The sequence below is a fragment of the Raphanus sativus genome, chromosome 6, assembly GCF_000801105.2.
Source record: "Raphanus sativus cultivar WK10039 chromosome 6, ASM80110v3, whole genome shotgun sequence".
NCBI classification, from domain to species: Eukaryota; Viridiplantae; Streptophyta; class Magnoliopsida; order Brassicales; family Brassicaceae; genus Raphanus; species Raphanus sativus.
Window position 1 is genome coordinate 21,733,909 of NC_079516.1, and position 25,494 is coordinate 21,759,402.

The 25,494-nt window shown below is 34.4% G+C and overlaps 2 protein-coding genes and 1 pseudogene across 2 annotated transcripts; 2 read left to right on the forward strand and 1 right to left on the reverse strand.

The window, feature by feature from the left end:
• Window positions 1–80: 80 nt before the first annotated feature.
• LOC108806718 (VAN3-binding protein) lies at window positions 81–4,026 on the forward strand. Its single transcript, XM_018578900.2, has 7 exons — window positions 81–439; window positions 703–798; window positions 1,606–2,026; window positions 2,223–2,441; window positions 2,533–2,582; window positions 2,993–3,050; window positions 3,397–4,026. The coding sequence occupies exons 1-7, from the start codon at window positions 131–133 to the stop codon at window positions 3,597–3,599; spliced, it is 1,356 nt and encodes a 451-aa protein (XP_018434402.1). The 5' UTR covers window positions 81–130; the 3' UTR covers window positions 3,600–4,026.
• A 6,371-nt stretch (window positions 4,027–10,397) lies between these two features.
• On the forward strand, window positions 10,398–13,542 carry LOC108813625 (diacylglycerol O-acyltransferase 3-like; annotated as a pseudogene).
• Window positions 13,543–17,836: 4,294 nt separating this feature from the next.
• Window positions 17,837–24,113, reverse strand: LOC108813624 (chlorophyllase-2). The gene is made up of 2 exons (XM_018586236.2): window positions 23,710–24,113; window positions 17,837–18,601 (listed from the first exon to the last, which is right to left on the reverse strand). Exons 1-2 carry the CDS (start codon window positions 23,977–23,979, stop codon window positions 17,915–17,917), a joined length of 957 nt encoding a protein of 318 aa, XP_018441738.1. The 5' UTR covers window positions 23,980–24,113; the 3' UTR covers window positions 17,837–17,914.
• Between the last annotated feature and the right edge of the window lie 1,381 nt (window positions 24,114–25,494).

Below are 25,494 nucleotides of genomic sequence, written 5' to 3' on the forward strand. Positions count from 1 at the left end.
GTAGGATTTATGGCAGCTAAAACTGTACCTCACCCGCCAAATCGAATATCTCGTGTCCGCTTTTAAATACCACGAAAGCTTCACAATAACTTCCCCATTCTATCGCACTCTCTTTTTTTCTCTCTCTAAAATGGATAAAGGTAAAACGTTTGGAGAACAATGGAGGTTCAATCCAGCGTTTAAACCGCCTGAAACACCGTTAAATTCTATGGAGTTTTTGTCACGCGCTTGGAGCGCTTCCGCAACGGAAGTTTCCAGAGCCGTCGTCGCTTCTCCGACTTCTCAACCGCCGCAAATGCGTTTCTCCGAGATCCAGAGCGCTTCTGACGTCACTTTATTGCCGGAAAATGAAGAAAACTGCATCGTTTCAGGAAACACTTTCTCTTTCGCTTCCTCTGAGACTTCTTTAATGGTCATGGAACGTATCATGGCTCAGTCTGTAAGTAAATCCCTCCACAACGGACGTCGTATGTTTAAGAAACAAATAAAAAAAATGTTTCTAACAAATACTGTCCCGTGAACAACTTTATATACTGTATATGTTCACTTTTTTTTTTTGAGCAAACTGTATATGTTCCATAGTTACATTTTATAAGATGGTGTAAGTTAGAAACTTCATTCCCTTTTCTTTTTCATTAGTTTTTATTAAAATATATCTGGTTCTACTTTTTAAATAATAATCTTTTTTTTTTCTTGTGACAGCCTGATATTTCATCACCACGGACTTCAGGGAGACTTTCACACAGCTCTTTCACTGAGAGCCCTCCGATCTCTCCCTCTGACATCGACGACTTTAAGGTCAGTCAAATTCTTGAACCAATTTTCAATAAATACAAAATCTAGTGGTAATAGGAGATTCTGTCAAGAAAACTATTACTTAATTAGTAATTCACCCATTTAAATGTGGGACTAGTGTTTAAAATTAGGATTTGGTGGGTTAAATATGTGTCGTAGATTGAAAATAGGGGGTCTATATGGTAAATTAATTAAACACGTTGACAAAACAAAAAAGGCTAAAGTGTAAGTAGAAGCAGCAGTAGCTGTAAGAAAAAAAACAGAGGAACACAAGACGCAGGCTTTCTCTTCGTCCCAAGTATTTTTCTCTGTCAATTACTACAAGTTCAGCAGTATTATTGTCCCTATTATTATTTCTCTTATCCTCATTTTTTATATTTATAGTTTAATATTAGCAACACGAATTCGATTTTGTATTATTAAGGAAATAATAGTTGGTTAGCATTTATTGTTTGGACCCAAGTATGGCTGGCATATGTTAACATAGGTCTATTTTCCACATCATTTTTCCTACAAATAATACATAGTTTTAATTCGTTTTCATTTATGATAATATCAAACTACAGCCGGGAAATATTATTAAAACCTGATTGATTTGTATTTATTTTGCTAGAAATAGTGTTATAGCATTTATGGTTTAGGACCCAAAGATGGGCTTGTTCACAAATCACAACGGTCTATTTTCCCACAGCCATTTAGTATAGAAAATATTTTTCACCGTGGTCCACTTTTATTTATACTTTTATCGAAGTAAAGCAAGAACAGTACCGTTAAACGTGTATTAATTTTGAAATTAAAATATTGGTCCAGCAATTCTACCGTGTAAGCCCATCCTTTAGTGGACACATACGTGGTCCATCCGCAGTCTCCGGCGTCGCAGGAGGTTCTAAAACTGTCGGCCGATGGCTGAAGGACCGGAGAGAGAAGAAAAGAGAGGAGACACGTGCACAAAACGCACAGCTTCACGCGGTAGTATCTGTAGCTTCCGTGGCTGCCGCAGTGGCTGCTATTGCTGTAGCAACTGCCTCTCAGTCGAGTTCTGGACATGACGAGCAAGTTGCTAAAACTGACTCCGCGGTGGCTTCTGCCGCGACTTTAGTGGCGGCACAATGTGTGGAAGCCGCCGAGATTATGGGAGCCGATCGCGAGCACCTGGCCTCCGTTGTTAGTTCTGCGGTCAACGTTCGTTCCGCCGGAGATATCATGACGTTGACAGCCGCTGCGGCCACAGGTATAATTCAATTGTTACCGTAATATGTGTATTAGTTTTTTTTTTTTGGTAAAAAAAACCAAGTTTCTGAGTTAAACTTTCGACTTACTTATTAGGACGTAGACTCACATACTGACTCATTAACCATCGAACCAGTATGAATAATAAATTGTAGTATAATTCTTGGGTAACACTTTGTAAAAATGTACATACGTAGCGTTGAGAGGAGCTGCAACTTTAAAGGCGAGGGCATTGAAGGAGGTGTGGAATATAGCGGCAGTGATTCCTGTGGAGAAGGGGGTACCGAAAGGCGGTGTAGGCAGCGGTGGGGGTGGTGGTTACCAAGGCGGTTTAACTCCGGAAGACAATTTTCTTGGGATGTATAGTAGAGAATTGCTAGCTAAAGGTTGCGAATTGCTTAAACGCACCCGCGAAGGTTGGTTATTTCTTCAAATAGTTAAGATTTATTTCATGTTACGTAGTTCTTGAATACATCAATTTAATTCCAATTTTTCGTGTTATTTCAGGCGATCTTCATTGGAAAGTTGTTTCGGTATACATAAATAAAACAAAGCAGGTAAAAAGATATTAAATCATACTCCCTCCGTTTCTTAAAGAGTGTCGTTGTGACATTTTTCACACAGATTAAGAAAGTTATTGAAATATATGTAAGTTGTAATTCATTATACCTCTTTGACCAATAGTATTTTAGATAAATAAAATTATTTATAAAATCAATGCAGTTTGCAATTAATTTTCAGCTGAAAGTTAGTATAATTTACATTAGAATTGTAAAGTGACACTCTTTGTGTAACAAGAAAATGAGTTCAGAGTGACACTTATTATGAAAATAGAGGGAGTACTATAGTTTAGGCTTTTAAATACCTATACTATATTTTTAGTTTTAAGTAATGGGTTTATCGACCTTTATTGTGGAAATTAAATTACATTTCCATTGTTTTATTTTCCTTTTAAATTATTGTGCAGGTAATGTTGAGGATGAAAAGCAAACATGTTGCCGGGACCATTACAAAGAAAAAGAAGTGTGAGTGAAATACTGATGCTTTGCTTATCTCTTACTCTTTCATAATCTTTAATCGATCCCAATGGATAGAAAGGTCAGAAAGGTACTAACTTTGGAATATTTTTAGAAGTTTAAGAGACTATTAGATCCTAAAGTTAAAGAACGATCTAAAGTTAGTCTGATGATAGTCTTAAACATATATAATCAGTTTCGAATACTTTTTATGTTTCAATAAAACACGATAGACTAGGTAATTGTAGGCTAATGATGATATTATACTAGACATGTTAGGTTAGTCTTAAATTTGGTCTGATAATTAAAATAATTTTTTATAAGTTTCTGAATGTTTCTTGATTTTGATATATAGATGTGGTGGCGGAACTTGTGAAGGGATTAACTGCGTGGCCTGGCCGTGAATTGCTCGAGGGAGGAGAGCATTTAAGGTACTTCGGGCTAAAAACATTAGAGAAAAGAGTGATTGAATTCGAGTGCAAAAGCCAAAGGGAGTATGATCTTTGGACACAAGGCGTTTCCATGCTTCTTTCCATTGCTTTTGATAGAGGGCACTAATGTTGAATTAAGGTATAGTCTTGGGAGTAAAGTCAGTATGAAAATGAAACAATGGGGGCAGATTGGTATTTTCTATTTTTCTAAAATGGATTGAATCGTCTAAATATTATTAAGGTAAGATCTTTGTTGTAGAATAATATGTAAATTATGTAATGTCCTCGTTGTTAAGCTATGGACTATGGTGATGGGGAATTCAGATGAAGTAGGGGATCAACACTGACCTTTTGATTTGCTTTTTCGGGGTGGTTGTAGTATAGAAAAATACTACGTGGGCTTTGTTTCAGGTTTTCGAAAGTTTACTCTCAGAATTCTTGTGAATGTAATCGGGTTAGCCCATGAGCAAAAAAGCAACTACTGTATATTGATGATAAAAGATCATGACCATCGTTTTATGTCAGAAATAAGAGAAGAGAGTGATTTGTGAGCATGTTGTATCATTTTTCATTAGCCAACACCACTTTATATAGTGATTTGATACAAGGGTTTACAAGTGTTTTATAAGGAATAAAATCTACACATTAATTACATTGACTATATAGTTGTTATAGAGAATACTTGGTTAAGGTGATAACTTCAAGGTTGACTGAGTCTTCTGATCTCGGACCGGTTTGTAGATGAACCGATGTCGACTGGATGTAAACCTCCTTGCACTTTCTCTTGTATATGTTGAACTTGTCTAGTACTTGGTTAAGTACTTGGTTATGATCCATCCACACAATGGATATTTATAACACTTCCCCTTGGATGGTCATAACCATGTGAGTTAGTAATATGCTTAATGTTGCCTCATTAAAACCTTTCCCGGAAAACCCAAAACCCAATGTGGTAAAAAGGGAAACCAAGGAAAAGAAAAAAAGTACAACACATACTACTTCCCCTGATTTGAACATCACTTGCTGAATAGATGTTCATGGATTCTTACTAGAACAATCTTGCATTGTTCAGACATATCATGTCTCTTAGAATCCTGATGATACTTAGAATGTACCACTTTGATATCGACCACTTTTAGTACTTTAGATAAAATGTACTATTTTATACTCTGGTCATTTGATTATGGTTCTTGACCAAATCATTCTTATATGCCTTTCCATATATATTGGTCGGCTAGTACTTTAGATCATTTATATAATATGAATCATCATTATATCAAGTAAGAGTTACTTTTGATCTTTAGGACTTATGGATATGCCTTAGCTTTATGAGTATAATATTCTTTTGTCATAGATAACTTTTATACATAGGTCATATCGGTTAGATAATGATCCTAGTTTACATATGTCCATAGTTTATCTATGATCAATCTAAGACATTTTTAGTCTTAATATGTCGGCAATTCGTGCACACATATATATGGACGATTGGACAGGTCTAGACCGTGCATGGCCTTGACATAGAATTGATCTATAGATCATCAAACTCATGTTTAATGACATCCATGATCTACAGCTTTATCATGGACCAAATCTTACAATATGGTCGGACCCGTTGGGTCATATATGGACGCATAATGCGGTCCTACACCTTATCTTTATGATAACTTACTCATTCATACCACAGCTTGGTTGGTTCATGCTGAGAATTTTACCAACCATAAGTATTACCAAAATTTTGCTAATTTGTGGTGATGGTTTATTACCTTTTCTAAGGTTCAATGAATAACCATTTAGCCTATCTTAGGCTGGTTAGTATAACACAAGGAATTTAAAATTTCTCTATGGACTGATTTGAATTGTTCTTATAGAACTCTTCAATTGCTCACATGTAGCAATTTAATTCAGTCCATGGACAGCTTTAGGAAAATGCTGTTCATGAGAACTTCTTTTCTCATCTTATGATTCTGAGCTCAATACATTTTGGTAAACTTTTTAGGTACCAATAATATTATCATCATCCAGTGAGTCATATAAAACATACTACGTATTTTGATTTTTTTCCAGACATTATATGTAGTGACATATGTAGTAGTATCCACCACTTTTGGGTTATATAGACCTCCCTTGGTCTGTCTCACGATTTTATCCTTCTTTCAGGATTTATTTATTCACTGGGCATCGTATGGCGTTTACATATTTATAGCCAATACAACACGCCTTTTATATATATCACTATAACCCCACGTTTCTTTCAATATTGATTATGATGAGTACTCTTGCGTGAGTTCATGATCCTCGATTCATTATTCATGTGCTACATACTTGCACTTTTCTATGAATGTATGTGTCGACACACTTATATCTTTATATGGTTCCTTTTAATTCCAGACATGGTATAAATCGATTTTGTTTCATTATCTAGGACCTTTGTAACCTTCTAACTTGGCATCCCAAGTTATATGGTATGGTACCTAGCTGTTCAGCTGGCCAGCCTTATATCTCAATGTCTGGAATGGTTTCCTTAATAAAACTCAGAATTCATCTCATGCACCTTTCTTTCTTTCCGAGGTTCCTTTGAATTTATGGAACTTTATTTGGAACATTTATTTGGTCTTATATTAGACTCTGTAGCAACTTGGTTGAGTCTTTAAGATATCAAACCGTGTGGTGCTAAGCTGGGATGACATAGTCATTCTTTTCTCGGGTCAATGTGTCTAGCATTTTATTTTGCTATCATTGTAGCATATGGACATCTATAATTTATTTTCTAGTCCGAGGATCTTTGCCAAGACATTGATGGTTGATACCAGATGGTAGATACCATTCTTTACCAGCTTATTACTTTTCTCTTTTCAATGTTGGATATTGGGATTCATAAACTTTATGTAATCCTTGTTCCTTGGCCTATGATTAAATCACCTATTTTGGCTCAAGGTTTCTTTTAAACTTATGGAGAAAGTATATTCATAATATATATATCCAACATATATTTCCAATCCTCCTTATGAGATTCTAAGATCACATGATCTTAGATGGCACATATATTTGTGGTGGATTCATTCATAATATCTTAAGATGATATATGTCTGGACTCATGACCCGTATTAGTCTGAGGTGGGAATATTTATAATCACTTATATGGCCTGATCTAATATCAATGGCCTGATGCAAGTTAATTCTTTATAACTCATGGTGTCCCCGAGCATATAGACTTTTGAACCTTATAGGTAATGGTCTTTATATCAAATTCAACCAATATGTAATATGGTTGTGGACCATGTTTCACGGATTTTAGTATGGTCATGTATCATAGGATTTGTCCTCACTTCCCCTCATGAACATACTCTAATTCGTGGTGCTGGGACAATAAATTCCCTTGTGCATAGATATATATTTCACAAACGTGAGATCTTATGGGATAGCTTTTCTGCCCTTTTAAATCTTTTGCATCATAATATGGATGGCTATGTATGGTAATGCCATTTAAGTGATAAATTTCGTGGGTCAATCAAACATGATTGCCCTGGCTTATGCCTAATATCATATTGATCTCTAGATCAAATAGAAAATGTAGTCACGACCACTTAGGCGATTTTAATTTAGGTACTTTTATTTCCTTTTGTCCATTGTAGGAAACCATATTTTCTTCTTAATTCAATGGACCTTATATGGTGAATATAATGCCTTTCAGGCAATGCCTAGGTCGGACTTCTTTTCCTTTCTTTCAGGGAATATCCAGTTGAGTTCAAGAGTATTTTACGCATTATAACTGAGCATGGGTGGCCGAGTAAGTCGTGCAATTTGTTAAAGGCTTCTTTGAACTCTTTGGAAAAATGAGTTGAGATATTAATCCTCAATCATATTTATCTTGGCTCAATGAAGGCCTATAGATATAGTAAGTATAGTCTCTAGGACTTTCCTTTGGCCTTGGGCATTTTTCATAAATAAGAAGGAATTCTTTCTTTCCTTTGTCCATAGTTTCAATATGTAGACCATTCATATGAATGTCTTCGAAACTTTAACAAATTCCACTTTGATTTATGGGAATATAATGCACCATAGATTTCTAGATGTGTGCTTATATGCATCAAGAGGTTGGCATGGCCAAAGCTTACGATGAAATATCTTTTGTCTCTTAATATAATGTGGCTTGGTCCACTATAGAGAGCAAAGACAAAGTAAAATGATGTCAAAATCTAATTGTCCTCTTTGAGGCAATATGAGGTCTTTCATTCAAGATGATCATCATTTTCATGGTCGAAATCATTTGCACCATTGCAATGGACCCAATGGGCCATAGGGTTTTATCCCTTTATGCTCTCCTGGAAGAGTTCAATAAGGTGTTTGGGATTTTTACATTTGGTTAAACCAATGGTTGTATCCCACACTGATGGCAAGAAGATTTGGTCGAGTCATGGGTTTCAAAATCGGACTTTATACCCATGGCTAGGTTGATAACCTTGGCCTTGGCCTCGACTATGGAGTGACTGTGGGTGATATCCACGCACATCCTTGCCTTCCTCCATGGCCTTTCATATGGTCATGGTTTTGACTCTTTCATATGGCTCTGTGGCCGCATGTGCCTTAAGCAATGCATAAATCCAGGAGGCCTCATCTTACTATCTTTCATGAGTAACTCATTGTTTTGCTAAACAAGAGATTAAATTTGCATATGTGGAGGAATCCTTTTTTCGGTATTATTGCGGAAGCAAAACATTGCTTGGGATATGTAGAAAATTTCTTCTCTATCATCTCAGCATATGTGATAGTCTCTCTACACTGTTTCAACATTGAGACTATCATGAATAGAACCGAGTTATACTCATCCACAGACTTATAGTCTTGGATCTTTATGTTCCTTCACTTATTAAGGCCTTTGGTAAGAGCACCGATCTTTGGTGATCATATCTGAATTTCAGTTCTATCCAAAGGTCCAGATGATTCTCAAAAGTGATATACCTCAAAAGTGAGCAAGATTTAGATTTCAAGATGATTTTCAACATCTGAATATTTAACATTGCTTTCAAGCATCAAGAATTTATGTAAGCAATAGAAGCCTTAATTTATATGATTTAATTTATATGATTTAATAAGGCTTCCCCCAAATCATATAATATAATTGCTTAAAAAAATTCTAGTATGACAATGATCAATTGATCATTGCATCTAGTGATCCTTTTAATCATAATTCAAATTTGGATTGATTATATATATATAGGGTATTAAGGCCCTTTAGGATTTGAATAAGGATCAATCATCATTTAAATGAGATCAAGCAATATGGATGAAAATCAATAATAATGGTCGAATGGTAAACGCATGGATCAAGAACTAGTCGGATGTATGTTCTGTCCTAAGCATTGGACCTAAGCAATTTATATGTGATTCTTAATGCATGAGGATATTTGATTTTCAAAGATCATAAAATAATAACTGATCCCTTCTCCCCTTTACAGGGTAAACCAAGACAAGAAAATTTATAATTTTTAGGAAACCAAATTTAATTAGATTTTTAATCAATTGGTTTCAGAGCTGCTTATATTTTAATAACCATTCAGGAAGGTTTTATATGCATTAAGATAAACATTGTCAATCAACATGGATTTATAAAATGCATCATGGAGAAGACAAAAATTTTTTTATAATGTTCAATATATTTGTAAACCAAAGTAGATTTTAAAATCGGTTTAAAACAAGTTTATAATTTCAATCAAAGCAAACATGCTAAGTTTAAATGAAAACCAATTTGGTTTAATTATATGCAAAGTAGGATAAATCATTTAGATGCAAGCTACATGAACCACTTTAGACGCACTAGTATCATCATCATTAAAGCTATGCGAACATGTATGATGGTAACAATATGATACATATGTCCAGTTTTAACAATATGATAGTTGGATGCATGCAAATGTCAGTTCATGGATGATTCTAAGTTTGATCTAATGATTTACTAAATGATGCTATCAGGTATGCAAATGATCAGAACAATTAAAATCAGGTTTAAGGATGAAGCTAGATCAAGAACAATTTAACTAGCAACTTCTATGATCAATATTCAATATGATATGAAATCTATTCAAGGTTGGTTCAATTATTTAGCTATCAACCTTTATGATTAAATGATTTCATGCATATTTATTCTATCTTATGACATATCAATTTAAAAACAAGACTATATGTTATAAAACTTTTATAAACATTTTCAGTCAAAGATATGCATTTAATAAAATCAAGCAAGCATTTATAAAATCGATTTTCACTTATAAAATCTGATTTTGCATTTATAAAAATCTTTGAAAAGTTTTAAAACTCTTGACAGTTACAAAATAAATATTAACGGTCAAGGATATCCAATGAATGATTTTAATTTCGATTTTATGGATGGGTTGACTGAATTTGGGAGATCTGGCCGAAAGTGGCACAGAAATGGATTCATGGATTTTTGTTTTGGCTAGATTATACATTCATGTTTATCACATCTGGTAAAATGGCCAAAGCATCCATAGGTTTAAGCTATCTCTAATAGTTTATGGTTCATAAGTTTTTATAAACAAGATTCATATAGATCTTTAGGTATTTTAATCTGTTTTTGAGATACTTAGAACCTTTAGAGAATTATAACTTTTATGGATTCAAAATAATTCAGAATCAAGTTTCTTATGGATCAATGGATCATAGAAACAAGATTAATATTATGGATTCATATAGATCTTTAGATTTCTTTTCAAATATATGGTGTTCTTAGATTTTAAAGTTTTGATCTTGTTTACCTTTTCACCAAATGAATCTGAAAAGACCACCAAGAGAGAGAGGCTGAGAAGCTGGCCGGAATTGAGAGAGAACTTAGTTTTCCGGCGGAGAGAGAGGTGGTCTGGCGGCGTGTATTGTATCAGCGATTGTGGACGCGCCTGAACTCGGAATGACAATCCGTCTTCAGAAACGGATTCTTCTCGTCTTGGCCTTCAGATTGATAGGTAGATCGTCGTCTGGCTCCACAGGGTTTGAGAGATACGGCGGTTTAAAGTTGCGCCTGAATATAGGATTTTCTGGCCGGAAAAGATGGCCGGAAAATAGAGCTCAGGTGAAGAGAGACTTTTCAGGTGGAGAGCACAATCGTGCTGATAACCTGTTAGAAATAAGAGAAGTGTGAAGAGTGATTTGTGAGAATGTTGTGTCATTTCTCATTAGCCAACACCACTTTATATAGTGGTTTGATACAAGAGTTTACAAGTTCTTTACAAGGAATAAAATCTACACATTAATTACATTGACTACATAGCTGTTATAGAGAAGACTTGGTCAAAGTGATAACTCCAAGGTTGACTGAGTCTTCTGATCTCGGACCGGTTTGTAGATGAACCGATGTAGACCAGATGTAAATCTCTTTGCACTTCTTCTTGTATATGTTGGACTTGTCTAGTATCTGGTTAAGTTCTTGGTTATGATCCATCCATACAATGAATATTTATAACATTTTAAATAATGTTTTTAATTCAAACACTAAAGAATTTAGTTATGAAGTTTGAGACTAATATCTTGTTACGTTTTTTGAAACAAGTCTAACTGGTGACAAAATGAATCAAGAGAAACTTTACATTCCTAAATAAATTTAATCTATTAAAATAGAATCTTATTATTTATCTACCATTGAAAATTGTCATTAACTTTTGGATCCTTTATAGAATGTTACAATAATATTACATACATGCTACTTAATGATTCAACCGGAATATTTAAATCAGACCACCACCGGTTGTAGAACAAAACCGTTGTTGTAAGTCTAAATTAAATTATAACAAAACCGTTGGTTGACTAATATATTAAAATAAATATACAATACAAAACTTTTATCTGTAGATTACATTTTAAGTATAGATTCTTCTTAGACAGCAGGATAGTTTAAACGATCATGTTTGCTTCACTTCAGTTCATTACTTGCAACATAACAAATTTTTCTTTCTTTTCTTCTGTTAAGATCATTAACTGCAACATAACAAATTCAAATTAATTCATATATTGTCTATTTTCATCTTACTAAACAGCCAAACATTTGATACACTTTTTCATGATGTCTACCGTAAATATTTGTCTACCGTAAATATGAAGTACATTTGTATCTTTAGTATGGCATATGATCTGAAATAACTTTTTTATATTAAAAACTTTAAGAAACCTGCAATTATAATATTGTCCTCCCATTATGAACACAATATTGTCAAGAATAAAAGCTTTTTATCATATGGAGATTAGAACCTTTTTATCATACGGAGATTAGAACCGTTTCACCATTGTAGATTAGATAAGTTTTGTCTTTTGGTTATCATACCTAAACTTAGAATCCATACACGTATATGTAGAGGTATTAATATATCTATATATATAAAAAAATGTTCCATCCCTCACAGCTCTCCACGTCATCGCCAGCCTAGAAAGTCGAGCGTTCTCCAGCCGACACGCATCCAAACGCAAGAATTCTCGCCGTTTCATTTAATCTTCGGCGTTCTGGGCTTCGTTTGTGTGTCTTTATCTGGGCCTTGGGCTGCTGAGTTTCTTCCCTTTTCTGGTCCGATATCACATCGTTTGTACTCTTAATGTTGTTTGGACAAGAAAACGACAGTTGCATCCCCTCTCCGTTGACGGCAAGTCGATGCCGTTTCAGCTTTCACTGACCATACAAAACGCTCCGAGTAAAGGATTCGTATTTAATCCACTAAATTCGCCTCCCCTACTATGTGTATTCAAAGCATTCTTCAAGATCAGAGGCGGTGTGGTATATGTATAAATAGATGTGATATTTCTTCCTTTCAACTCATCTTCTCTTCCAATCTGTCTTATTCATCCTCATATATAAAACAGCTAACTCATCAATCTTTTTTTAAGATTTGAAGTCAAGACAATGTTCATGCACCTTGGAAGTGAGATTGCTTAGAGTCTGGGTTTTAAGTTCATGTATAGATGTTTAGATTTTCATTGTCTCTGACTAGGATACACTAACAGAACAGTCCGCCTTAGAGACAGAGCTTGACAGATGTTGGTGATGCCCTCAAGCTCCACCACTTCGTTCATTGCTCATTAATACAACATTGAAAATTATATTGGTCACCACTGATTTGGATGTCAGAGAAACCAATGTGAGAAATGTAAGCAGCTTTCCATCTCAGTTACTACTTAATTTTAATTTAAACTAACTTCCTGCAACCCAATATTTCATGCTCTCTCTATGTCGATGAAGAATAAGGCTAAGATTCTTAAAGTTTTTAATAAGAACTTTTGCATATTCTCAAAAACAGGGTATGGTTGCTGACGTTGACAATAAGAAATCGTGGTAAGATCATTGTAAACTGATGATCTCTTATGTAATTTGACTATTTAGGGGTGAAGACTGATTGGATTTTTAAAAAAGCAGGAAGCCACATAGATTCTGGTTAAGCAATTGGGTAAGTTGAAAGCAAAGAAGAAACTATTCCAGAAACAGAGGAAATAAGAAAATCCAAAAGCTAAAGCCATGATGATTATGACTGAAACGGAATCATAATCAAATGACAGTGATTATGGCATAGGAAAAGTTGTTGACATGAGCTCTTTCGGAGATAAGGCTACACTGATTCTTGAGTTGTTACAGCCATAATCTGGAGTAGAAACCCTTGCTAGAATGTAAGAACACTGAGAAAGCATTGAAGCTTGCTCTACCACAATCAGCTGCTCATCGATAGCCTTTTTCTCTATTGTTAGTCATTGACAGATATTGAAGAATGTAGAAGTAGTTTCAGTTGTTTGATTGCCTTTAAAAAGAGTAGAAGTTTGTATTGGAAGAAATTGCAATAAGTAAGGAAGAGTTGTGTTATTGGATAAGTTTCAGAAGGCGTTAACGGTCATGGAAGGGTCTGTTGTGGCTTGCAAGTGCTTGGGGGAAGTGATGAGATTGTCAAAACGTTAAAAGTACTAAAGGAGTCTGATCTGTGATGACTTTCTGTTAACACTTTTCAAGGCTGTTTGTATTGGAGTTGGGTTGCAGGATGTGGAAACTATTGTGGTGAAAAGATTACTTTATTTTGATATATTCTGATCTTCATATCTCTCCCTCTGCACTGTCAAAATATGTACCATTTTTTTCGCTGTTGCTAATGATAGAACTGAAAGCAAAATGAAATTAAGATGGTGTTTAAAAAATGTAGAACCAAAACCCATCAGGGTTAACCGGACTTGGTATCACGATAATTTCATCACGATTCCATCATATTAAAGTGCTAGCAACAAAAAAACAAAGTTAAATCAAAGGAAATTGTTAAAAATGTTGATTTGTGTTGGAGAAGATAAAAAACGACAGCAATTTAGTTTTAAGAAGGGAAAAGACGACAATGAAGAAGAAACGGAATTTACTATTATGCCATTAATGAGAAAAATCAAAAAAAAAAATTAAAATTCGCCTCAGCGTTGTCGAACTTGGGATCTGCCAAAATTATAAAGGCTAGAAAACAACTAGGGGTGGGCACTTCGGTTATTTTATCGGTTCGGTTCGGTTTGGTTTGGTTTATTCGGTTCTAGAAATTTTCCAGTTGAAGTAAACCATATTCAGTTTGACTCGGATCGGTTTTGGTTTGGTTTGTATTTGGATCGGTTTGTGTTTCAGTTCGGTTTAATCAGATTTTCTTAGTTTAGTTCTTTTAAGAGAAATCATGTTTTGAAACTTCAACGCATGGTCATGAAATCATCATGTTGGTGACAATAAAAATAAATTATGTGAACTAAATCCAATATAGAACTAAATCAATAATTTCTTTGTGTTTAAACGTAAAACCAAACATTAAAATGTAATCTACTCATTTTAGATTATTATCTTTGAACCTAATATAAATACTATAGGCAATAGGAATGGCACTTCGGTTATTTTATGGATTCGGTTTCGGTTTGGTTCGGTTTGGTTAATTCGGTTCTAGAATTTTTTCAACCGAAGTAAACCATAACTAGTTTGGTTCGGTTTTGACTCGGTTCGGTTCGGCTGGTTCGGTTTGACTCGGTTTGGTTCGGTTTTTTTGCCCACCCCTAAAAACCACTACACCACAACAACTCTCACTACATTGTTGGTAAATTGTTCATTATTAACTGTTTTTTTTGTCGGCAAAGTAGATAGACTCATGTAAACTCTACAAACAAAACTGGTAGCTCTGCTTCCATATGGACTACAAACAACAGTTGCTTTCTTGTACTACGTGCTAGACTGTCCGCCCTTGAATTATACGTCTGTGGTATATGAATGAGCTCTGAGATGTTGAAACTTCTCTTCAAGATCTTTATATCCTCCAAATAATTTGCAAATGCTGGCCATTCTTCTGGTTCAAAAACCATCTTCACCAACTGAAAACAATCCGTTGCAAATGTAACTATATACTGTCTTAAATCCCTCATACATTCCATTGCCCAAATGAGGGACTGTATCTCTGAATGAAATGGCGACTGACTCACCCTTGTATTCCTCGCTCCCATTAAACTATCAAACACCTTTGTCCTAAATAGTTATCCTGATTTTTCCAAGATTCATCTATAAAACACCATCTACCTGGGACAGCTGGAACTATTGCTTTGCCTGGTAACCGGATTTGATCGGTTCAATGTGTAATGGAAATTTGTGCTTCAGCCCAAAGAAGTGACTATGTTTTTCCAATTTGAGAGTATATCTATGATCGAAATCCAAATTACTAAAACTTTGTTTTTTCGTCATTTACATAAGTACCATAAAATCCATGAAAATTGATGATCATCTAATTCGGAAGAGACTCTATAATAAATGATTCATATTTGTAAACAGTGGTTCATTATTAACTATATATTACCAGAAATTGAAAAACTGATCAAAACTAATCCCTGATTAATCGGCGACTAATTCCCGATTTTCTTGTAACTCGCTAGGCCCGGACCGAACGTCCGACTCACACCTAACGCAATTCCTAACATGGCCATTTTCTAGCAAAAGTGAATACAGAACGGTATGTTGTAATAATGTACAATTACAATCATATTACATTTGCTCACTTATATATTCAGAAAGAAATAGAACTAAGTACCCATACTCTATTTTCATACCCTTTTCTTTCAAATATTATTGAAATTGTAATGCACTTCATCCACCCTTTGATAAACGCTGCTCAAAACCACAAACAACAATTTTGATTTCCTTCTCCTACTCACCGCATTGACCTTTTCTGTTTTAAAATAATGAAAAATAAAATAAAATAAATATATACAGAGATTCATATACAAAAAGTGTTTGAGATGGATTTCAAGATCCAACAAAAAAACAACAATAAGAAACCTGTTCAAAAACAATGTCTAGACTCTGTTACGTGTTGATGGTGTTCAGCCGTTCACAGTATACAACATCTTAATCTTCATTGGCTTTGTCTTCGAATTTCGAAAACGTGTTAAACTGATATATAATCACCTGTTGTACAAAAATAAACTAAAATCACAATTTAATATAAGAGAACCATATAAAATATTTACACAATGTTATGATTGACCTAAATATTAAGGAAATTGACACAATGGTCTACCAAACGAACCCCAAAAGATTATAGACATTCTTATGTTTATTTGAATGGGAGAACATAATAATGTCAAAAGAAAAAGAATAGAGTAGTGCTGGTGATTGTTAAGAGTAAAAAAATATGGTTACTTTTGTGAATGTGTGGAGAGGATTGACACTTTAAGTTTTGAAAAATATACTTTCTTAATGATTTACAAAGGAGCTATCTATCTATACTATTATTTATGAAGTAATTTGGCTTATGTGTCAATTTCTCCATAATTTTAGGTTTTTTTTCTTATTTGTCAATATTTTTAATAATTTTGATTAGTAGTTTTATTTATTTATTATGTTTAAAACTTTTACTTTATACAAGAATTATCTTTTTATTTTAGAATATACATTTTAGATTTTGGATAATTCTTATTATTATTAATTTCAATCGCTTATCTAATCAAATATTTTTATTTTTGTTTAAGCTAATTTAGCTTATTTATTCATTAAAGAATACTAGATCACTTACAACTTTAAGTAGTTTCATAATATTGTTGACATAGTTGAACCTTGAACAGTTATAAAGATTGGAGATAGTGAGAAATAGAAACAATTGTATTCATATTATTTTAAAAGAATTTTAAACAAAATCTTAAAAAAATTGTACATTTTTTAAGGACAGATGTCACTCCAAAAATTGTCAACTGACTTTTGTTTTACAATATAAAAAATGATTTTTCATTTCTATTATTTCTCATTCCTTTTATGGTAAAGCAAAATAAAACAATATTTTGTCCTTATTAAATTTAGTAAATAATTATTATTCCTCATCATTCTTACAATTTTATTTCCATATGTTCTTTCCTATTTGTTTTTTGTATTTCTACATTCTATTCTTAATATCCTTTTCCTTCAATCCACATTTATTGAGTTCACATGCATAGTCAAAAATAGGAAAATTGAAGCTGTATGTTTTGTATTAGTTCGTGAAGATATGCTGGGTTAGAGTTCGTGTTTTGTGATGTACATGGGCTTGTTAAATTTAAAGAAGATATAATATATTTATTGAATTTTTTTAAAAAAATTTAATGATATTGCTTGAAGAGGAAAAGATAAGAGAGTCATTACTTAAGAACAAAATGAAAGTTGCTTAATTGCCTTTGGAAGAAATTGGGGAGTAAGTTCTGGTTATTTAAATACAAAGAGAACGTGTTTCTATGAAGAAATATGTCTCTACAATATAAGAAAATTGAGAAATCTTTATTTGGTGTTTGTGTGATCAAGTTTTTAGTGTCTCTACTTTGAGTTAAGTGTTGCAAAATTGTCAACATACTTCCAAAGTATTGGAAGATTGAAGTCTAGATTCAGAGAGAGTTTAGCTTGAAATTACATGATCCTAATAAAACAAAGTTTAGACTCTATGGTGAATTTTAGCATAGAATTCAGGTATCCAAAAGGATTTTTATAACAGAAAACGATTTCTTGTTCTAGTGAATTCAAAAAACGAATTTTTTTTTTATTTTTATATTTTGCACTTTAAGCATCTTTTCTCCCACTAGGGGCACTTCTCGATGGGGGAAGAAGAAGAAGAATAAGTCGTTGTTGTATAGTTGTGAGGTTAATCTAACACTGATGACACTTGACCTTTGAAACCAAATTATTTGATTTTTTATTTTTCTACTAGATCCATCCAATATCATGCTTCTTGTTTTGATTATTGTAGTTGCGGAATATATATAAGTTTACCCTACTAGATTGTGAATGCGATCGGGTTAGTTTCATGAGCCAAGATGTCGCTTAAGTAAAGACCACACAATATAACTTCATAAGCTATGACAAAAAAAAAAAAAAAACTTCATAAGCAACAAAAGTGACTATTAATATATGTTGAAAATAGGAAAAACAAGCCCTAAAGAAAATTACTTTTTAACTTCAAACTCTTGAATTTCGACAGGAAGACCTTCGTGACCCCCATCTTTGATCTTCACCAATTCACGTTCATCTCCTTCCAGATAAGCCATCAAAAACGACACAACAATTCCACCAACAAATATCCTCATTGGTCTTCTCTCTTCACCATTCTTACACAAACAATAAGAACTCTTCCCTCTAAGCCCTTTGGTAACATCATCAAGCATGTCCAAATGCCCGTAATCCTTTGCGACAAAATGCCACGCTGGGCCTTGACATTCCCGGAAAAACTCTCGGTGGTTCACTCCCGGAGGCGCACACGGTGGAAACAACGGGTTCCGGGCAAGTTCACCAAGTCCTGAACCGATCACTAAAACATGCATCTTGTCTAGGTCAAATGAGTTTGGCTCATAGGTTAAAACCGGAGGAGGGGTTTGTTTCCCTTTCCCTGTTCCATCAACTGGGTCTATACCGATAAGTGCCGTGATCTTTAGGTCGGATGAGTATCCAAATTTCTTTAGGGCCACGGAAAATGCTGTTTTACCGCCGCGGCTATGGCCGGAGAGTGCAAATTTGGATAGGTTTGGTGTTACTTGTGGTGGAAGAAAGTGGTCAAGTCCGTCTGATAACCAATCAATAATCTCCGCCGTTGATTTTATCTCGTCCATCGTATCTGGTCCAGCAATGCTATATAACTGTTGGATATTACATAACCAAGAAATTTGATTCATAGCAAAATAAAAACGTGTCACGATATTATTCTTAGAAAATTATGTTGGAGTAGGCTTGAACTTAGCTTGAGAAACAAGCAATCCTAATACTAATGGGTTTAGGTTCTTTAGAGATAAAGATCAATTTGTGTTGTTACCATTAGGATTAGGATAAACATGGTGGTATATATACAACGTCGTGTAGGGCATTGTAGATAGAGTTTTTTGTGTGTGTGATTGAGAGCTTAAGTTTTGTGCTAATTTCTTAAGCAATAAGAAGAGTTAAGTTCTTATTAATTATTGAGTTTATACTATTACCGTTTGAGAACAATAATTGGTATCAGAGCATAGCGATTCAATGGGAGACAGTCGTGTCGAGTTCTAAACCTAAGGAAGGAGGTTCCTCGATAAAGTGTCATGTTCTTAATGCGACAAATTATACGGTATAGGCCATGAGGATGAAAATTCTGCTCAAGATACATGAAGTTTGGGAGATCATAGAGACTGAAGCAATCGACGATAAGAAAAACAATATGGCGATGGCACTGTTGTTTCAGGCGATACCAAAGGCGCTCATACTTCAATTCAGAGAGCTTGATACCGCGAAGAAGGTCTGGGAGGCTATAAGAACCCGTCAAGTTGGAGCAGAGAGAGTTAAGGAAGCAAGGTTGCAGGCATTGATGGCTGATTTTGACTGCCTTACGATGAAGGAAACAGAGACGATAGTCGATTTTGCGGGGAAACTTTCAGAGATATCATCAAAAGCATCATCCTTAGGAGAAGAGATAGAAGAATCTAAACTTGTTAAGTTTCTCAAGAGTTTGCTAAGGAAAAATTACATACATATAGTGGCTGCTCTAGAGCAAGTTCTAGATCTTAAGACTACTGGTTTTGAGGATATTGTTGGTCGCTTGAAGGCATACAAAGAGAGAATAGTCGACAAAGAGGATATACATGAGGATCAAAGCAAGCTGTATGCTAGTAATGAGACGCAACCTTCTCGTACTGAAACGCAACCATCATGGGTTGAAACACAACAGAATCGTGAGTACTACAACGATTATAGAGGCAGAAACAGAGGAGAACTCGCGTACTACAGAGGACGAGGACGAGGTAGATACAATGGTGGAGCATACAACGGAGGAGCGTATAATGGAGTAAGAGACACGTCGAGAATTACCTGTTTCTGATGTGACAAGGTCGGACATTATGTTGCACAATGTCCAGACAGACTTTTAAAATTGCAGGGAGTTCAAGAAGCAGAGCATAATGAAATGCAAGAAGCCGACGAACTCATGATGCACGAGGTTATCTATTTGAATGAGAAGAAAATTGTACCGAGCAAATATGAAGAAAATAACAGTGATGCTGATGTCTGGTACCTTGATAACGGAGCAATCAACCACATGAGTGGAGATAAACGTTATTTCTCAACCATTGATGACTCTGTCAGAGGAAAAGTGCGTTTTGGCGACGACTCGCGTATTGATATAAAAGGAAAGGGGAAGATAGAGTTTACTGACAGAAATGGCGAGCCAAGAAGGATTACAGATGTTTATTTAATTCCTGATATGAAGAGTAATATCACTATTCTTGGTCAGGCTACAGAGTCTGGTTGTGATGTGAGAATGAAAGGAGAAGAGCTTATAATACATGATCGTGATGGGGAGTTAATAGTAAGAGCAACAAGAGCGAAGAACATGTTATACAAAGTGTGTATGGGGTTAAAGGAAACGCTGTGCTATCTATCTATCTACAAAGACGAGTGATTCAAGTAGATGGCATTCGAGGTTGGGACATATCAATCATGAGACTATGAGATCTATGATCAAGCGAGAACTGGTTATTGGTATACCAAACATTGATGTCGAAGCAAGAGTATGTGGGTCATGTATGTATGCTTGGGAAGCAAGCAGGACATGCTTTTTCTAAAACAACGAGTTATCAAGCTTCTTGTTCACTTGAGCTTATACATGGCGACTTGTGTGGTCATATTACGCCGAGTACAGGTGGAGGAAATCGATATATTCTTGTGCTTATTGATGATTTTTCGAGATACATGTGGACAGCTCTATTAAAGGAGAAAAGTGATGTTTTAGCAAGTTCAAGAGCTTCAAAAACATGGTAGAGCACGAGACAAAGAAGCGGATTCAAACGCTTAGGACTGACAGAGGAGGAGAATTTGTATCTTTGGAATTTAATGCATACTACCATGAGAAAGGAATTAAAAGGCATCTTACTGCTCCATATAGTCCGCAGCAGAACGGTGTTGTCGAGCGACGAAACCGCACTCTAATGGAGATGACGAGAAGTATAATGAAGCATATGTCAGTAGCTAATTATCTCTGGAGAGAAGCAGTAAGGCATTCCACTTATCTTTTGAACCGGATTGCAGCCAGAGTGATACGAGATCGGACACCTTATGAAGCTCTTCGAGGTGTGAAACCTAATATTGGTCACTTAAGAGTGTTTGGTTGCATAGGGTACGCAAAGGTGGAAGCAAAGCTACTAAAGAAATTGGATGATCGGTCTCGAATTCTTGTACATCTTGGAACAGAACATGGTTCCAAAGCATATCGAATGTTTGATCCTAATACGAAGAGGATTCTTATGAGTAGAGATGTAGTGTTTGATGAAACAAAAAGGTGGAACTGGAGCTCAAACTTGTATGGTCAAGGTGACACTGGAAGTTTCAAGATCATGATTGGAGTATTTGGGAATCATGGCATACACGAAACAGAGCCTAAAACAGAGCAGAGCGTAGTAGAAGAAGACGATGAAGTTATCTCTCAAGACAAGGAAGATGATGAGGATGATCTTGGAGAAGGCAATGGTTTTGAAGAAGGAGGTCTAAGAAGATCGTCAAGAGCGACGAGAAAAACCAAAGTACTTAGAGGATTACATTATGTTACTATCAGAAGAAGAAGGTGAGTGACTGCTAATGTGTCTTAATAATGAGCCAATGAGTTTTGAAGAAGCTAAGAAGTACAAGGAATGGTTGCAAGCGTGTGAATCAGAACTCGATAGAATTACAAAGCTTGATTCGTGGGAACTTGTGTACCTTCCTCCAGGAGCAAAACCAATAGGTTTGAAATGGGTATTCAAGATTAAAAGAAACTCAGACGGGAGCATTAATAAATATAAGTTTCGTCTTGTTGCTAAGGGTTATGTTAAGAGATATGGGATAGACTACGAAGAGGTTTTCGCACCTGTGGCTAGGATCGAGACTATACGCTTTCTTATTTATCTTGCTTCTACAAAAGGTTGGGAGATTCATCATCTCGATGTGCAGACTGCTTTCTTGCACGGGGATTTGAAAGAGACCGTATATGTCATGCAACCAGAGGGTTTCGAGGTAAAAGGTAGTGAGCAGAAGATTTATAAGCTTAAGAAAGCGTTGTATGGCTTGAAACAACCACCCAGGGCTTGGAACGATAAATTAAACAGGATACAGCTCGGCTTTAGCTTCACTAGATGTCTTAAAGAGCCGTCAGTTTACAGAAAGGAGATAGGAGGAAAGCTTTTGGTTGTGGCGGTGTATGTTGATGATCTTTTCATCACTGGAACTTGTATGGAGATGATCACTGAGTTTAAAGGGGAGATGGCAAGTAAGTTTGAGATGAGTGACCTTGGAAGATTAACATATTATCTAGGAATAGAGGTAACACAAGGCGTGGATGGAATAACTTTGAATCAAAGACGTTACGCACAGAAGATCTTAGAGGAAGCTGGCATGAGAGATTGCAATCCTGCGCATATACCCATGGAGCCAGGTCTTAAGTTGGCAAATTCTGAGGAAGAAAAGAGATAGATGTGACCGGATACAGAAGGATCATTGGATGCTTTCGATACCTTCTACATACACGACCTGACCTATCATATTGTGTAGGTGTGTTGAGTAGATATATGGCGAGTCAAGGAGTGTCCACGGAGCAACAATGAAACAATGTTTGAGGTATCTAAAGGGTACTACATCCTTCGGTATAACATTCGAGAAGTCAGGAAGAAGAACAGCAAGATTGGTGGGCTATAGTGATTCGAGTCACAATGTGGATGCATACGACGGTCGAAGCACAACAGAACATATTTTCTATCTTGGAAAGAGTCTCTTCACATGGTGTTCTCAGAAGCAGGATACAGTTGCATTATCTTCCTGCGAGGCTGAGTTTATGGCAGGTACCGAAGCAGCGAGACAAGCCATTTGGCTTCAGAATTTGCTTCGAGAGATCGTTGGAGTATCAGGCGAGAAGACTATCATACAATAAGCGATCAGAAATAGCACTTATAAGAAATCCAGTTTTTCATGGGCATAGCAAACATATTCATACTAGATTTCACTTTATAAGGGAGTGTGTTGAGAAATGTTTAATGGAAGTTGAGCATACTGACCAAAGCTCTTGGAAGAACCAAGTATAAGGAGATGCGGGAACTCATAGGCGTGTGTGATGTGGAAGACAAGGAACTCTAAGAAGGAAGAATGTTGGAGTAAGCTTGAAGTTAGCTTGAGAAACAAACAATCCTAATACTAATGGGTTTAGGTTCTTTAGAGATAAGGATCAAGTTGTGTTGTTACCATTAGGATTAGGATAAACATGGTGCTATATATACAATGTCGTGTAAGGCAGTGTAGATAGAGTTTTTGTGTGTGTGATTGAGAGCTTAAGTTTTGTGCAAGTTTCTTAAACAATAAGAAGAGTTAAGTTCTTATTTATCTTTGAGTTTATACCATTACCGTTTGAGAACAATAAATTCGAGAGATTATAATAAAATTGGACAAACTGATTAGAGACAAAAACAGCCACATACATCAAGTGGACCCATCGATTTGCATATTTGTTCTTACTTTTCTTCTTGTCTAAGGTTCTCATAAGAGCCAAAACAAATAAAAAAAGGTTTCAGAAACTCAGCGAAACGTGTCATCATGTACTCCATTCAAATGAGTTATAGATATGCCTCTTGCTGTGTTTTCCTTACTAAACCCTGATCAACCAATAGCTAACTAACTAATACACATTATATTTGCGAACTGCAAACTAATTAATTCATGAATCAGCGTAATTAATCTAAAATTAATTTGTGAGATAGAATTGAACCTGCGGAGCTATGACTATGAAGCCATGGGAAGAGACATGCAACATAAGCTGGGAGTAAAATGAGTTGTAGAGAAGGTAACCATGGAGGAGCATCACGACCGGATATTCTCCTTCCTCCACCGGGGTTGCCACCAACAGTCCCTTGGGAGGAGGCGGCGGAGTCATAGAAGAAGATGGTGTCGTTTTGCAGCAGCGAGATAAGTCCACTGTTAAGAGATCTGTTTTGTGTTTGCCATCCACAAAGGCGTTTCTTGATGAAGAAGAAAGCATTTTTTCCTTCGCTTTGTTATTTTACCTTTTCTTTTGTGGTTCATGAGAATGAAATGAGTGAAATATTATATAGCCATGAAAAAGTTAAAGTACTTTTTTGACGAAAAAAAGTTAAAGTACTTTATGATGGATTTTTTTCTTTTGTTGTTCCAGTTTTGAAATAATAATTAGAACGATTTGCAAGAAAAATGAAAATAATTGAAAAATTTGCAAGCATAAAAAAAACACTAAAAACATGTTTGTCAATAGTATACAGTAAAACCTCTATAAATTAATAATGTTGGAACTTTCAAATTTTATTAATTTATACAGATATTAATTTACAAAAATTTCCTTATTTAGATTTTTTTCTATTTTTAAATATTTTTTATAAAATATTTTTTTTTAACTTTCGTATTGTTTAATTATCTTATTTTGTGTATATTTTTATGTTGTTATGTGGTTTTCGATATAATTTTACTAAATATTATCAAAATATAGTTAAATGTTAAGAAAAATATATGTATTTTCATCGTGAATATAAAATCACTAATATAATGTTTAGTTTGTACTTATATAAAAATATAGATAGATAGATGATTAATTTATGATTTTAATGGGACTTTATTTTTATATGAAAGTTTTAAAAATATTATTATCTTATTATCTTACCGATTTGTATCATTTTTACACCGGCCCAAGTTGGGACCGACAAAATTTATTAATTTATAGAGATTATTAATTTATCGAGTATTAATTTATAGAGGTTCTACTATATGTCAAGAGTATTTTACTGTATACCCCTCTCTTTAACTAGGTAATCTAAATTAATATCAAGAACTAATATATCTTATTATATAAAGTTTAGTTTTTCAAAGTTATGTAATTAACATAATTGTGACATGTAAAATTTTAAGATGATGATAAGTGTCAAAATATGAAATAATTTTTTTAGGATTTAAAAGAGATTTAAAAAGAAAAATTCTCATTACAAAATAGTATTTTAAAGTTCTTTTTAAGAGTTTAGAAAAAAAATTACTATTCTTTTTTAGGAAAAAGAAAAAATTTCATTACAAAATAGTATTTTAAGGTTTTTTATAAGATTTTAGAAGAGAATTATTGTTAAAAATATTTGATAGTAATTTTCAATTTTTTAAAAAAAAACTAAAAAAAATAATTGTATCAATTTAAAAAAAAACTAGAAACTAATTGTAAAAAGAGACTAATTTTTATTTGTTATTTTTTAAAAACAATTGTGACATATGTAAAATATATGATTTTAACATGTGTCAACTAAAACAAATTAGATTGTGGATGTGTCAATAAAAACTATCATTATGTAAAAATATTTGTTTTCTTAGTCCTAAATAAATTTCTTTTGTAACGTATTTTTTTCTCTTTTAATCTTAGCCAAATATTTTTTTTTTGTTTTTTTTTATAAATCCCGACCAGAGATAATTGTAAAATTTATTTAATAGTATTTTTACTTAAATATTCAATGATAAACATGATACTAAAAATTATTTAACTAACAAT

Coding starts and splice junctions, on each gene's coding strand:
- LOC108813624 (XM_018586236.2), bottom strand. CDS start 23,979: ATGCTTTCTTCTTCATCAAGAAACGCCTTTGTGGATGGCAAACACAAA. Junction 18,602..23,709: donor TCATAGTCATAGCTCCGCAG/GTTCAATTCTAT, acceptor AATATCCAACAG/TTATATAGCATTGCTGGACC.
- LOC108806718 (XM_018578900.2), top strand. CDS start 131: ATGGATAAAGGTAAAACGTTTGGAGAACAATGGAGGTTCAATCCAGCG. Junction 440..702: donor AACGTATCATGGCTCAGTCT/GTAAGTAAATCC, acceptor TTCTTGTGACAG/CCTGATATTTCATCACCACG. Junction 2,583..2,992: donor ACATAAATAAAACAAAGCAG/GTAAAAAGATAT, acceptor ATTATTGTGCAG/GTAATGTTGAGGATGAAAAG.